Consider the following 16,034-nt stretch of genomic DNA (forward strand, 5'->3'; position numbering starts at 1 on the left):
AAATATTAAAACAAAAAAAAAAAAAAACAACTTACATACAGCCTTTTAACAGCATATTTATAGACTCTAGGAAGAGGGATTCTCCAGCTTTCTTTCCTACATAAATCAAGTCTCAAAAAGAACCTTAAGTCATACTTAACTTGACTAGTACTTTCCGTATGTTGTGTCATTGAAATGATCATCACTTTCCTGACCTAAATCAGTCTCTAAGATCTGGTCTTGTCGAATAGACAACTGAAAAACAATGCAATATTATAACTTAAGATTGAAAACAACCTTGTGGACACTAAAAGACAAAACAATGTCAATGTTCAGCCTCTTTAGCTGTAACCAAATGGCCTTTAGAGATGCTAGGGCACTGGAATCTAGAATAAATAGCTCATTTATGTACCACTCCTAGATCAGTTAATGCGGCATGGCTGACCAGCCAGCTAGCAATTTTGTTGGAAGCCATAGTTTGGTGGGCCTCATCCCAGGGGTTCGGCCATGAATCTGGTGTTTCATTTTACATTTATTACTTTGTGGTTTTATCTTATATGATCAGCTTTAGCTCTATCTGATCCATACAACTGAATTTTATTCAATTTTTTCTTTAGCAAATGAATCTTTTAATTATTGTTACTGATCAAAATGACAAAAGGCTAAGACAAGTACCACATTGTATATCATTGCCTTGATATTATGGTTGTGAACTCAAACATTTTAAATCTTTAACCAATAGTGTATTTCCGTTGGTGATAAGTTGGACCTTTTCTTTCATTCTGGCTATTCTAGGTACATCTTCACATGGGGAACTCTTGATCCCATCTAAGGGTCTGCTTCTTGTGACACATGAACCTGGAGTTAGCATTCCACCAGGTCCTCACAGTAGAGGAAATCCATTGAGAGTATCATCTGCAGGCAATAAGGAAGTTGATATTTTTCTTCCTGGTACTGGAAGGTATATGCTGTTTATTTTTCATTTATAGTAGAAGGATAAATTGCATGTGTTCTGGATTTATGCTGATGAAACTCTTTACTGTTATAAAACATTGAGCATCAAGGACAATGAGTGCATCTTCAGCTTTTCTTGATTTTCAAACGATGACAAAGCCAAGATGATATTTAACCAACTAAAATTTCTATAACAAGCATTGCATATTGACAAAGAAGTCTTTTTGGTTTTCTGTGTTCAAAAATACTAAATTGCATGGGTGTTAGTTGAGACAAAGATATTAACAACATCTTTCTTTGGAGACTCAAATCAATCATCTTACCATCTGAGTGAGGCTTCCTGATGTATACCTGCTTTGGGCTGGCCTAATTAGATCTTGATATAAAATACTTAAGGATTTTATAATGGTCTTTGTCTGGATAAGTAAAAAAATTAAATAAATAAATAAAGGAATGAATCCTGAAATTATGAATATGTTAAATTTCTCAAGGCTGTATTTCTGATTGAGTTCGTGTTTGAATTAGTACACTGTACACCTTCCCCATTTGCTTGTTGAACCTGAACAATTTTTTTGAAATTAAAACCTGTGAACCATCTCTGGATTAGCCTGTCCATTGCTTCATAAATTTGATAGGCTATATTGATATCTTTCATTAACATAATTGACTACAGCATTGTTCCTCCCTTTAGCCTACAGTTTACACCAAGACCATGCTAAGCTCTAGTGTGGCTGACCATAATCTTGAACCATCCACTCATTGGTTTTTGTTTGATTTCCATCTTTTTCTGTTTCTTCAGGTTGACAGTGCAATTAGGAGTACACATGCCAGCTCAAGCTAATCGCAAGCTTCCACATGCTGAAGCTGACTCTACGGAGGCTGAGCTCTTTGAGGTTTATGATGTTGTTCTCTATCTTGGCATTATTGATATATTGCAGGAATACAACATGAAAAAGAAAATTGAGCATACATGCAAGTCACTACTACACTCTGACCCTCTATCAATATCTGTTATTGAACCCAAGCAGTACCATGAACGCCTTATCAATTTCTTGGAGGAGAAAGTTTTCCCACATAAAACCTGAACAGAGCTTGTTTCTTGGTTATTTTGTTTAAAACTACAATTCCTTAGGAGGTAAGGCTTCATTACCTTGCTTTCTTGAAAAAACTGGTTCCATATTCTTTGCCATTCACTGTAAAAACATGCTATCTTCTTTTGAAATGCACCCAACTTGCTGCATGTGTTTTATAACTCAGATCATGAAATTATGATATCAATATTCATTTGTTTTATGCCACCTTCCTCAGATACTATTGTTTCACCTCTTTCTCGATCCTCATTACATTCACATATTGGCAAATTTACTTAACCCTTCATTTATCATTCTTGTCCAATTGATTTAATGTACTACACTTTAGTTGTTTGTATATAGATGGTAATTTAAAATTTTCAAGGGGCAAAACATGTAATTGGAAATGTCCAACTGTTCAGATCAGATGGATTCCCAGGGACAAAACTGTATGGTTGATGGGCTTGCTTGATCTGGGATACAGGGAACTTTTCTGTTTAGAAACAGATCCTTTCCTGAAAGGTTTCTTCTTTCTTTTTTTTTTTTTTTTTTTTTTTTTTTTTTGATAAGATGGGAACTAGAAACAACCAAAAGTAACCTCAGCCAACTAGAAACTACAATGATGTGGGGTTAGATGACCCCACGTATCAAAATAACAAATGAAAGATAATCTGAAGTCAAGAAACTGGTCACAGGAGACTCTCATCTCGTGACCCAAACTGGCCAACCTTCTGCAGAAAAGTTTGCTTTATGAAGGATGTGATTATAAGACACTGAAAGATCGTTTGGCTGACAGATTCTACGGCACTCAGACAAGAGGTCTTTCACCTTCCAAGGGGGGTCTTTGCTGCCAGTGAGACCATTGATAATAATTTTGGAATCACCTTGTGTGAAAAAACCAAATAGCCACCATTTATGCACTTCGAGTGCTGCCCAGGCTTCCGCTTCATTTATCGAGCAACTTCCAATGTCTTTGCACTGCACCCACCACACAATACCAAACAAGTCACAAACAATCACCCCAACTGCACACTTTCTGTTACCATTCCTTGACACATCAAAATTAATCTTGAGCTCATCATGTCTTGTCTTCACCCACCAAATCTGCAACTCGACAACCTTAGTATGAGTGGCAAGGCTTAGATTATCCGAGGCAATGATGAAATCCTTGCACTCCATTTCAGCTTTGGCCAGTTATGGATGAGGAGAAATATTTCTGTCGTTGAATATTCTCCAGTTTCTGTTTTTCCAGATGTTCCATAAAATAGTACTTGTGAGCTCAACTATCAAGTGTTGAGACTTTTTCAGCCTGTCAATGAGAACTCAATCCCACCAGTTGTTAAACTCTTCATTCTGTAAACAGGTTAGTTGACCATTGACTAGTTTCTCCAGATACAACTTCACAATGAAGAAACAGATGTTGGATATTTTCCTCTTCTCCACAGACTGGGCAATCTGCATCTCCTCTCACTCCCCAATTCTTAAGTCTATACCTTGTTAGAAGCTCATTTTTGATAGCCAAGAACAGGAAAAGTTTAATTTTTGGGGGGCAATTTATCCTCCACACCCTATTGATCCTATCCCTATTAATAGATGTACCATCATTATTTTCTTAGACTGAATACACAGATCTGATGGAGAAACGACCTTTAGGGTCCAGTCTCCATACCAATCTATCATCCTCATCTGATGATGGGATTGGTATCGCTCTTATCTTCTCCCATATCTAGCTGGGACCATTTCCAACAGTTTCTCTTGGTCCCAAGTTCTCAGATCCTTGAGAATGAATTCACTGACCTTCCAGGTGTAGTTGTGCTCCTCAGTTCTCAGAGGTTCACTAAGGGGTATGTCGCCAACCCAGGAATCTCTCCAAAAATTTATATGTTCGCCATTTCCTAATCTCCATCCCATACCTTTTTTTTAGGATTTCTCCACAACCCAAAATACCCCTCCAAGCCCAGGAAATATTTTTCCTTGTTTTTGCTTGCCAGAAATCCTCCTTTTTGAGCTATTTACACTTAATTACCTGGACCCAAAGATTATTTGGTTGTGTGAGAATCTTCCAACCCAGCTTTGCAATGCCACATTCACCTTGTGTAAATCTTTGATTCCCCATCCTCCATTAGTTTTAGGTCTACATGCCGTGTCCCACTTTACAAGACTAATTGCTCTAGTATCTCTCTTACCCCAAAGGAAGCTCCTTTGTTTTTTTCTCAACCATCTCTATTACATTCTTTGGGAGATTAAAAACTCTCATAATAAACTGAGGCATCATTGCAATGGATGCATTGATTAGAGTGGTTCTCCCTTCAATAGATAATGAGTTCCTCTTCCATCGCCCTAATTTTTTATTCATATTTTATAGTAAGGCATTTCCATCCATAGTTCTGTACAACGTTTTATATCTTCTAATGGTAACAATTTTCCTCCATATGGTTTTAGCACAACTAGTATTGGTGAACTTTCTCCAGAGAAAGAAAGAAAAGAATAAGACATTCAGTAGTTTCTCCAACTACCAGAAACATGCTTTGGTGGTCCAATAACTATTCACTAAAGCTAGACTTGAATAATATTAAACACCTCAATTTTATTTACAGAAGTAACCTTTTTTTTGGATAAGAAACAGTATCTTTTATTAAATGAAATAAAGCAGGATTACAAGAGATGCAGGGCCTATAAACAGAAATGGGTATGGAACCCCAAAAAATAAAAACGTTATACAACTGCCCAGATTAAGAAATCCCTTTTTACCCCTTGTTTGGTTAAAGAATCAGCTAATCCCTTTGCTGTTCTTCTGACCCATTTCAATCTAATACCAGCGTCCCTTGCTAAACACCTCACATCCCTCATGATTTGCATATAATTTCAAATTCACAAATTTCCCATCTGTGCATCCAACTCACAACCATCTTAGAGTCTCCTTCCACTTCATTCTGCCTGAATCCCAGTTCCTTTTCTAGTCACAATCCTTGTAATAAAGCCAATACTTCTTCTCTTACAGAATCTCCTACACCCATGGGGCCGGAGTACAATGCAATGATTATTCCTTCACTTGCTCTAAATGCACAACCAACACCTGAGGGGCCTGGATTGCCACTTGAACTTCCATCAAAGTTTAGCTTGTTTCTGTGAGGGAGAGGGGGAACCCAACCATCTTGAGTGGATGGGCTTGTGAGATGAAGACATTGCCACCGCATTTCATCCCAAATGGGATCATCATTTGAATGTTCGTATCTCATCAGTTTTCACTCAGTGATATTTACTGAAGTGACCTAAAAAAGGAGTGCTATTTATCGAATACATAGAGGGTTATCTCATTGATTAGGTTAGAGAAAAAAGGTATAATAAAAATTAGCATATTCATGCAAGTGTTGAAGATTAGAAAAATCCCACATAGTGGTGGTGGTGGTGGTAGTAGTAGTAGTAGTAAAAGTCGCTGCCATGTTGTCAAGTTAAACCTGCTTGTCTGTGCAAATTTTAGACTTTGTAATTGAACTTTCAAATTGTCAAATGTTAGTGGTAGAACTTTTGGGGGCTAGAGGAATAAACACATGGACCGTTCTGATGACATACTACTGTTATTTCGACTGCCTAGGTTGATCATCTAGAGAAGAACAACATTCCTTAGCTAAAATGCTGAATACTTTCATTCAGTGAGATCTTGAACTCTGTAATGATCTTATAGTCTAATCAAACAATAAACAGGGCAAGTTTGGTGTTATAGTTCTGGAAGACAAGAAAAGTTACTCTAGCTTTTGCAAATTCTGTCCATGGAAAGTAATAGTTTGTTATTTTAAGCTCAAGCTTTTCTTATATGCATGAACAAAAGGGTTGAACAACTTGTCTTTAATTGTAAAAAATGCTACATTTTGTCTATACCTGATAACTACAAATTCCTGCACCAACTTGGTTTTTCAACAACTTGTCGAAGCTAATCAATTTGATCCTTAATTTTCCTTCACTCATCTTGTTCATACACTGATCTTTCTCTTTCATAGGCTTACTTCCAGTATTGCCTCACTGTTATTGACAATACTTTGGTTAGCTTGGAACTATCCAAATTCTGTATTGAACTCTGGTAAAGGAGTTATAGATTTCAATATAGAGGTTCACTTAATGCAGAATGGACAGGGTTACCATAATTTGGGGATCTGGGTTGGATATTGCTGGGGAGTGGTATATGCAAGTCATGCTTCTATCAAGCAGCTTACCTGATGGAGAATTTGGTTGCAGGTAGAGGCGAGTTGGTTCTGGGTATTCCAGCTTCTCTGGGTTCTGGCCCTTAGAATAAAGAATTCTAACTCCTATTTGGGGCTTCATTGGCCTGAAAAGCCCAACTTTGAAAGTTGATACATTTACAACTCAAGCACAATTTACATTAAGCGCAAGGGCCAGGGGGCCTGAGAGCCTCGTAACCAGAAGCAATCTCTTTCAGTTCCACTAGGAATGATGCATTTGCCCTGATCTGAATGATGCAGGACGGTTACCGAGTGTTTCATAAATTTTCTAAATAGCATATAAGCAACTACAAATTGAAGAAGTTCAAAAGAATAATCCATGGTTAAGCTTGAAATTATGTGGAATCTGAAGAAGCTTAGCATTGCTGTAGAAGATGGGGGATATACCTGATGAGTCAACTTTGAATCAGACTATATCAATTAATGCATCAATATCAATCAAATTATGACGATGATGATGATGATGGTTGAAGAAGGGTTTTACTGTTAGTCTTGATAGATGATGGCTTATCTGAGTATCTATCTAAAATTTACATTGAATCCAGTATGCTGTATGCCAACCCTAATTTTGGATCACTAACTTCTTTGCCGATAAGCTCTTCTGGGCCATATTTGATCTGGTGGTGTGTTCATGTATTACTAACGTATGGTACTCTTTTTTATATATTCTTTTCAGTATGATATTATGGAAGATAAGAGGATTCTATTGATTAAACCTAGAGGCCTCCCTAAATCTCTTTAAACAGCGTTTTCAAAAATAGATGTGTTTTGTACAATATGCATTGATTCGTCTGTTGTGATATTTTGAACCTTGTATTCACACTTGTAGGAGCCATGGGAAACCCTTGAGCCTTGGTTGCCCGGGCCATATAAGAGGACTGTTCTCCCAAATGAAGCTGTTTCATCCTTCATGCAATTTGTTTTGCTCAGTCATTGGAGTCCGTTAGGGCTGATATGCCATCCTAGAGAACAGGTCTCTCATGTGTAAAATTTCAACAATCTTCTCTTGTTGTCAGGGAGCTGTTACTTGTGTAGGGATACGCGTGGGCCTGATCAGCTCATCCTAAGCCCGTTCTAGACCTTAGAAACTGGGACAAATTGTGTACAAAAATGTACTGAGGACAGGATGCAGTGATGACATGATATGAAGTGGCCCATCCTGGCCATGGTCCTCAGTGACTGGACAAATTTAACTTAGCCGTGTATGTACATAGGACAAACTAAGGCAGCAGAGGATGTACATGGCTAAATTGACACATCCTACGCCAACCCATGGATCCCTACAGCAAAGAGCATGGTCCAAAGCTCTGGGTCTGGGCGGTAGATACGCACAAATAATGGTGCATTTACTGATTAACTGTAAATCAAACCGTGATGGCTTGGTTGTCTCTTGTCAGTTGAACACTTGAACTTAAGGCTTTGGTGTGGATTATTTGCATGTTTGGCTCCAAATCTATTTCAATTGTCCGAATCATCAACAGGGCATACTTCTGCTAGTTGAGACTGCGCTAACCTGGCCCATGCCCATGGGCACCATCCATGTTTAACACTATGTATGGGCTTGAAACGATGGTTCAAACTTCAGAGTATTGATTGACCTGCATGATACACAGCAATTGATATTGCGCGTTTCGAAGGGGTGATACTCTTTATTTTTTCAGTCTCGCATTTCGGTAAGTTCGAAAACCAAGACACATCATACAACATGCATTGATACATTGCAATATTTTGAACCTTGCTTCGAGCCCCGAAAGAACACAACATAAAATCAGTTCCTCTATCTTACCCTTGTAGCAATGCTTGTTGTATAGTGTTTCATTTTGTCCATCTTACCCTAAAACCATTGAGAAATCTAAAATTAGAAGAAACACCTCACTAGTATACATGTTGTATGTTCCACGAAAGAAATCTTCTAGGTCAAAAGTCAACCAATTGGATGCTTAATGATCAATCAGCAAGTCTTTGACAGCTCCTCTTGAAACATCTGATCAGCATTACTCTTGATCTAGGAAATTTCCAAATGGACTGGGGCCCACAGAATGGTGGGTGTCTTCTGTGGTGGGCCCTTAGAGACCATCCATCAGCTAGGACGTGGTACTGCAAGTCATGGGCTTCTATAACCGATTCCCACTACTTGCAAGTTTGCAACGGAGATCTTCCATGATGAAACAATCATACCCAAATGATTATAGCATTACACCAACCAGATTGAAGGGCTTCTTTATTTCGCAATATATTAAATAAATATCTCAGTGTGTTAATGGAGGAGAGAATCAGAAATTAATGTGACAGATCAGGTGGTTGCATTTCATTAAATGGGATGGAGCCCATTATTGGCATAAAAGTTCACCTTTTTTGTGTGGAAATGAATGGTCCCACTCACTCCCCACTGCAGAAACGGTGACCGTTGACTGCCACCTTTTAGTATTGGGACCCACATCTCACCTAATTGTGAAATTATGCACATACCATGGATCAGAGTTCAGAGGCCCATTACCCCAAATAGACTACCTCCTCATCCGGTATGGCCCACCAACCCGTCCATATTATATCCATAAATCGATCCCATCAATCAGGCTAATTGGACGCTCGTCGTTGGAAGGTGGCCCACTTACTGACAAGTCACAAGCCCTATCAGGTAAACGGTTTGCTCTGGTATGCCCTTGACTCGACCCATGAACCCGATGGATTTGCAGGGTTATTCTGCTCTTTGGCCAGGCTTCCTCAAGACCTCATCTTTGGACTGTTGATTGAACCCGACGGGGCCGTACTAACCCGTCTTGTCTGAGAAGTGACCCAATCCGGCCAACCCGGTCGGTTATCAGCCATGCTTGGGCACTAGTCACTACGAAGTGGCTGACTGCAGACGATTCCCCATGTAACTGTTCGTACCAAACCCAAATTCTCGTGATGCGGGAGAAATTTGCGGTTTCTCGCAGTTGTCGGGACTCGCCCCGAACCCGACAAAAGCTTCTCGCCGCTCCGAAAAAACCGCCCTCTTCGTTCTCGCGTGCTTAATCTCCCGTCATCATTAACGTATAATTGCCAAACGCGAACAACAGCAGCTACCAACCAATGGCCACCTGACGCGTAGCGATGCTGTCAGCCGCAAAGGACTCCACGTGGGTCTGTCTCCCAGGAGTGGGACCCACAACCATGGACATTCAAGTCGGGAACCGGGCGGAAGGAGGACTGGGGCCGTACTCCCAGCATTAAATTCGAGCACGTGGCGGTGCCTGGGGAGTACGATAAGAAGGGAATCTGGGCCGTCGATCTGACCGAGTGTGAAGATCGATGCAGCGACCGGTTTGACTCGCGTCGCAAGGCTGTCAAATTAAATGGAAATCGAGAGAGTGGCAGTGGAGAGGTTTCGAAGCGTCCACGTCGGCGATTAAATCGTTCCCCTCGTTACTCGGGCTCTCCTCGTTTCCCGATCCTCCGCTCCCGCTGACACCGACACTACCGGTCTCCGGACCCTCTACATCTCACCGTCTATATGTTGTGTTTCGACGGCCAGGATCTTTCCTTCCTTAATCGCCGTTTTCCCCTAGACGTGTTTCACGGAAGGCCCTGTTACCTGGACAGATCTCACCCAAACAAGAATGGTTGGAACAAAGAGGGGAGCGCGGGCGGAAAAGAATAAAATTAAGTAAAATAAAATAAAATTGAAACAAATTCTTTTTTGGTAATAAAATTGAAATTCTGAAATGAGAAAAATACTCATAAATCAAGACTGGCCCAAACGAAAGTCCACATGGATCATTGAATCATGCTATTAAGCTTAGAGTTTGGTTGGGACCAGTCCACGAATTGGCTCAATAATTGAGAGGAAATGACCAAAGAGGACCTAAATTTTGAATTTTCATTTAATAAAATTTTGCACATTTAGGGGTTTTTCCTCATTGTATATGGTTTGCTTATGAAAACAAAAATAATTGTCACATTAGTAAAAAACCAATATAATTTTTCTGAGGTATCAATTGTTTTTATTCTCAAAAACAAAATCATACACATTGTCAAACACTTAAGGCGGAGACCAAATCAATTCGCATTTGCAATATTTTATGGAATAAAGGACTGATGACAGCGAATATGTGTTTTCCGATTAACCCTGGCTGTCATGTTTAAGGGTGTTCAAATTCGGTTGTCAAACCGTTATTTCGGGTTTTGGTTTGTTATGGATTTAAGATTTGAGAAATTTTGGTTTTCGGTTTTTGATTTGATTTGAGAAAAAAATTCAACCAAACCGAACCAAAACTGAATTAATCAAAAGAAATGTATATATTTATATTTTTAATGATAAATATGCATATTAATATCAACAATACTATTTATATTAATAATAATATATAATATCTATTTTAAGTATAAAATGATGATATATTTTAACAATAGTTATTAATATAAAAATAAAATGCATTTATATCTTAACTAACCAAATTAACTGAATTAAAACCAAACCGAACCGATTTAGATTTGGTTCAGTTCAATTCATGAAAATGACCTGACCAAAATGTCGATTAGGTTCTATTTCTAAACCAAACCAAACCGAACTGACTGAATGAACATCCCTAGTCAAGTTTCATTACTCATTGGTTCAAAAATTTAGGGAATAGAAAAATTTATTGTTTTTTTCCAAAAATTTGAGCAAATGAGTCATAATATCATTTGGGCTTGGGGTTGGGGAAGGTTAATATATATATATATATATTTATATATAAAGTTGATGTAACATTTAGATAATTTAGGCAAGGGGGAAGAATTAGACCTGGCAAAAAGTTTACCCAACCCGTGAACCCGACCCAACCCAACCCGAAAAATAGGGTTAGGGTCTCATATTTAGCTACCCGAATGAGAAAATGACCCAACAAAAAAAAAAAAAAAAAAAAAAAAAAAAAAACTGGGTTGGGCTGGGTCATGGGTCAACACGTTGACCCAATTGTCAAGTCTAGTTGGGATTATTTATGTATTGTTAGAAGTTTCCACTCTTTAATTTTTTCTATTTAGTCTTTACTTTTTATTATTTACTCTTTAAATTGTAAAATGTTCAAGTTTTTTATTTTTTATTTGGAATTTTAGGGTTAATTCTTTTAATTTTGACATTTTTTATGTAATTTTTGTTTATTTTTTTTAATTTGAATTATTTTTTGGATGACCCGAATTGACCCATGGGTCAACCCTAACCCGAACATTTAGGGTTAGGGTCTAGCATTTGACAACCCAACCCAAAATTTCAATCTGACTTGAAATCAACCAGTACTCAACCCAACCTGAACCCGACCCACCCAACCCAATTGCCATGTCTACTAAGAATATAGGACGGCATTGCATGATTGGTCAGTCTAGGTTTCCTTATCTCACTTACAATTTGTATGGACCACATTATCCTTTCGTATAGCTAAAATTAGTGGCCAATAAATGAAGAAGTATGGTTATTGAGTAGGAATATGGTGCACAAGATTTAAAATATGTATGCAATTGCCTACTTAATTACCTTATATAAAATGCAGATAGAAACAATTAGTTGCTTCCTATTATCATCATTGTCATCATCTAAGCCTTGTCCCAACCATATGGAATCCCGTTCCATCATTCTATTTCAGTATCATATCTATCTTTACATTATGGGTGCTTAAATCTTTTGTTATTACTTCCACTCAAGTCCTTCTTGGTATGCCCCTAGCTTTTCTAGACCATTCAATTTGCAACAAATAACTTTTCCTAATAATTGCTTTCTATTATCTCAATGATAATTCTGCTCATCAAAAATCAATCCTCCTCAACACGTTTTTTTTTTTTTTTGTGGGTGCCTTTAATTAGAAAATAGCACATTAGATATGACCTTAATTATTAGCATAGTAGTTTATTCTCCCATGATTTTATGTTATAGCTCTGCCCCTGAAATAAATATCATATTTAATGCTAATCTTTATTTATCAAAAACAATTTAAACCTTATTTTTCATATTCAAGATAGAATATTTTAAAAAGAGAGGAAAAGACTTCCTTTTTATCATTTGAGTATGGTTTAGAGAATGTGATTAATTAGAACACTTCCATTGTTTGAAATTTGAACTACTAATTTTACTAAACTCTCAAGCCAATAAGAACTGAACATTGGCTGGTCATCACCAAGGTCTTACTGTAATAGTTGCATTTCAAGAAATTCCATTTCTTGATTCAAACTCAGACAATGCAGAAGGGTCCAAACACAAAGGTATTAGTATCTAGTGAGCCTATGCGTGCTCATTAAAAAGACTAAGAAAATAAAAGTTAGACCTACACCACAATATTTTAATTTGATCCTATATAGCATAAGGATCTAGATAAACGTTTGGACAGAACACAAAAGTCAAGGAGAATCATTTCTTTATATAATATAAATAGCCTAATTATTTTATTAGTACACCAAAAAATAAATATTCTATTGCACCTCATATTTACTTATACAATATTGATATGGAATTCTAATTTTGGTAAGAATTTGTCTTAGACACTTGAGAGTTGAGATCCATAGCTGGTCCTCTACCATTTTGGCCATTTTGGGGTTAAAGGGAAAGAACCCATCAGCCATAGTATGAGGTTTTAAGGATAATAGAAAAATAGAGGAGGCTGAAAAAGAAAAAATAAATAAAATGCATGAAAATAAAGATGGTCAACCGTACAGAGAGTATTAAGTAAGGCTAAAAATAATAAGGTAATGATGATAGAATCAATAATAAATAAAGATGGGTCATGAGCTGTTTTTCGAACTTTTCGGTTTGTCTGGTTGTGTGTTTGTAAGTGTGAATGTAATTTTGTAACGGGGGGTAGCAGGTAACAGGTCGGTGGTTGACCGGCAGCAACAGGTGGTGCGGTTAGCTGCTGAAGATGACGACCTGGGAAATGAAAAAAACATTCAGGTGGGGTTTGGGGGGTGCGTACGGTGCTTAGGGTTTAGGTTAGTTTTGGTAAGCTATTTTTAAGAGTCTAAATTAAGGCACTCCTCATTAAATCCCGCTTGGTTCATTCTGTGAAGGCGCCTTCAAAACGAGGCCTCAACCCTTCCTTTCTCTCCAAGTCTCCATGGTCCTCTCTCGTCTCTCTCTCGTCTCTCTCTCTCTCTCTGTGAGTCTATAAAGCTTTATGGGTTAGGGTTTTAGATGGGGAAAACTGTGGTTCTGGTTGTTGTCTGTGTTGTTGAGGGGAATGTTGGCTGGCTCGAGGCTTTCAGGTTAGCTCTGGTATGAAGAGAGAAGTGAAGGCGTCGGACCAGGCTTCATTCCCCTCAACCATGTTAACGTTGGTGATGCTACTAGCTCTTCTGCAAATTCATCAGCTTAGTCATGGTGGTGCAAGCAGAGTTACTAGAGATGTTTCGTTTAGGTTAGGTTGAGGGGAATGTTGTCTGGCTCGAGGTCACGTAGGTGATTTTGTAGATTTTCCTGTTTTACGTTTAGAGTTGTAAGGAAAGTTTGGATTCAACGCCTAAGTGACCTCGGACCAGGCTTCATTCCCCTCAACCAACATATGCTCTCTTCTCTTCTCATCTCAGCACTCATTCTTTCTCAAGGCGAGAACTGATAACCTCTCTCTCTCTCTCTCTCTCTCTCTCCACACACACAAACACAAGTTTAGTTTTTTTTTTTTTTTGTGAATTTATTGTATTTTCTTTTGTTTATGGACTTTGCATGGAATTTTTTTCCTGAATAGAAGCTGAGAATACTAACAAGATCACTAATGGCCATTGACTTTCTATGCAGATCGTTTTACGGGCTTGTTTGTTTCTTTCTTCTGGATTATATGCCTGCTACTCGGCATGTGTGCCTGTGTGTGTTTGTTTGAGAAACGAACACCCCATTTCTTCAAACTTCAAAGCATTTACTGTTTGCGTATTAGAATCTAAGTTATGATTTTCACTTTGATGCATGACTCAAATGTTCATTCATGTTGACAGGATGTACGCTTCTGCAAAACCTAATAGACTGAAACTCCCTGCATACTAGGCTAGATCTCTATGCTTCTAGTGTTTATAAACAGTATCTCTATTCTTCTAGCCTGCTTGTGTTTATCAGCTTTTCTTATTTACCCAGTTATCACCAAACCATGGTAAAAGCTAGACTGAATTCTCTCTCCCAGGCATACACATGTCATCTTAGTTCTTACACTCAACTAGCCAGTGAGAAAACACACCACTACCTCTGATCTATGATGCCAGCAATTGAAGGAAAGGTCACCAGGTGAAAGAACATTGATGATGACCAGACGATACCAAGGATGTGATGTTGATTAAACTGTTGGTGGGTAAGCTTTTATTGTCCTTAAACATGATATTTGATGCATTTGATTTTCTTTGCATATTTAGTTTATTCCTGTCCAGATTTTGAATTTTGATTGTTAGTGCATCTTAATTTACTGCTTTTCACTCTCAGACGTTAAACTTGTTTTTTTTTTTCATTTTAGATACGAGATGTTGAGCTTCCAATGAAAAGGTGTGAAGATGACCATGGGATATGGAAACGTAACTGTTGAATTTATTTTGTCTTTGTTTTATTATGAGATGATGACTGGGGAGCATTAAAGCCTCCAAAGCTGGCGGGACATGTGGAGGAGTCAATGAATGAAAAAGATGCCACAGATAGATTTTAACGATAAAACAAGCGAGTTTCTCGCTTATCAGATTCTGGGTTTCCTCCATGTTCATCTCATGACGACTCATAGACTCATGAACCATGTGTATGTGTACTCTGTCTCTGATGATAATGCCATCCCAACTCTGTAAGAGAGAGAGAGAGAGAGAGAGAGAGATAACGAGGCTTGTAAGATGTCGAAGGCTATCAGTTTTCTCTCACAGAGTCACAGTACAGATGTAGCTTTTGAAAAACCAACATCAACAGTTGAATACATCGGTTTGTGGACAGAGAAAGAGAGAGAGAGAGAGACTTCTTAACTTGTGGGTTTTCTTTCTTCTTTTCCCTGTTTGAATCAATAAATGACGAAGATCTGACGTTTATCGGAAAATGAGGCAAAGTCACAGAACACAGAATTCAGTATCATCCATGACAACTTCATCTTCGTGAAGAAGACTATTACCCTTTCTCTGGACAACATTTCCATATAAAACTATGCATCTTTTCTCGATTGAAGACCATATATGCATGAATTTAGCTTATTTATTACAGAAAGAGAAAGAGAGAGAGAGAGAGAGAGAGTCAAATATCCGTGTGATGCACGTATATTTTTCAATTGTTCGTGTTGAGAACAGCTCTTTCGCTACCCATCAACCATTCTAACTCCTTCCATGATCCAAAATAGATTACTGAGTTACCCATCAACCTTCTTTCTTCTTTTCTTCTTCTTCTTCCTCTTTTTTGGCTGAAGTTGTACAAGTCAACCGGTAATTGACCTAAAAAAATAAAGGCCAGAGAGCATTGGCTGACATAAGTGTTCTAGAATAGACCCAAGATCCATTATCAATATGGGCCCCTACCCACATGTGACAAGCCAACTAATTGATCCTAACCTTTCATCTGGTGGGCCCCCATTTGCTTTATTCATTAAGCTGTCGCACTTGATCTGACCTTGTATGTACCCATGACCTACGTATGTATGTGTTTCTTTTACTGTAGAAAAAACTTGAGTTGCTTTTGGAAGTGTGTCTCCCTTGGAAACATGTTAAAAGAATAGAAGTGAATGCCGTGATGAGTACTAGGCTTTTATTGGGACTACGTGACGCCTCTTTCCTTGATGCCATGCTAATTTACTGCACACAGCTATATCTATTTGATATTCATGTCGTCATTTCGACTTGTACC

General features: G+C 38.2%; 1 protein-coding gene and 1 long non-coding RNA gene across 6 annotated transcripts in view; both read left to right on the plus strand.

Moving 5' to 3' along the window:
* The window catches only part of LOC148852063 (phosphatidylinositol 4-phosphate 5-kinase 7-like), a 119,317-nt gene extending 111,638 nt beyond the window's left edge, over nucleotides 1-7,679 (plus strand). Inside the window, exons 9-12 of one of the 4 annotated variants that reach the window (XM_088943437.1) lie at nucleotides 775-940; nucleotides 1,733-1,826; nucleotides 1,962-2,068; nucleotides 6,237-6,956. In XM_088943437.1, the coding sequence (XP_088799563.1) occupies nucleotides 775-940; nucleotides 1,733-1,826; nucleotides 1,962-2,018 (317 nt within the window). In that variant the 3' untranslated portion in view covers nucleotides 2,019-2,068; nucleotides 6,237-6,956. Of the gene's footprint in view, nucleotides 1-774; nucleotides 941-1,732; nucleotides 2,069-6,236; nucleotides 6,957-7,070 lie in introns of those variants that run through there. The other 3 variants (XM_088943435.1, XM_088943436.1, XM_088943438.1) reach the window with 3 other exon arrangements.
* Nucleotides 7,680-13,215: 5,536 nt separating this feature from the next.
* LOC148852064 (uncharacterized) lies at nucleotides 13,216-15,240 on the plus strand. Of its 2 annotated transcripts, none has more exons than XR_016099731.1 (3): nucleotides 13,216-13,308; nucleotides 13,983-14,523; nucleotides 14,683-15,240. It is a non-coding gene; the product is annotated as an uncharacterized LOC148852064 (long non-coding RNA). The 2 variants fall into 2 exon arrangements; XR_016099730.1 differs by having other exon boundaries at nucleotides 13,251-13,792.
* The last annotated feature ends 794 nt before the right edge of the window (nucleotides 15,241-16,034 follow it).

Source organism: Nelumbo lutea, chromosome 5 (genome assembly GCF_056320005.1).
Source record: "Nelumbo lutea isolate HS-2025 chromosome 5, American lotus-T2T, whole genome shotgun sequence".
NCBI lineage: Eukaryota > Viridiplantae > Streptophyta > Magnoliopsida > Proteales > Nelumbonaceae > Nelumbo > Nelumbo lutea.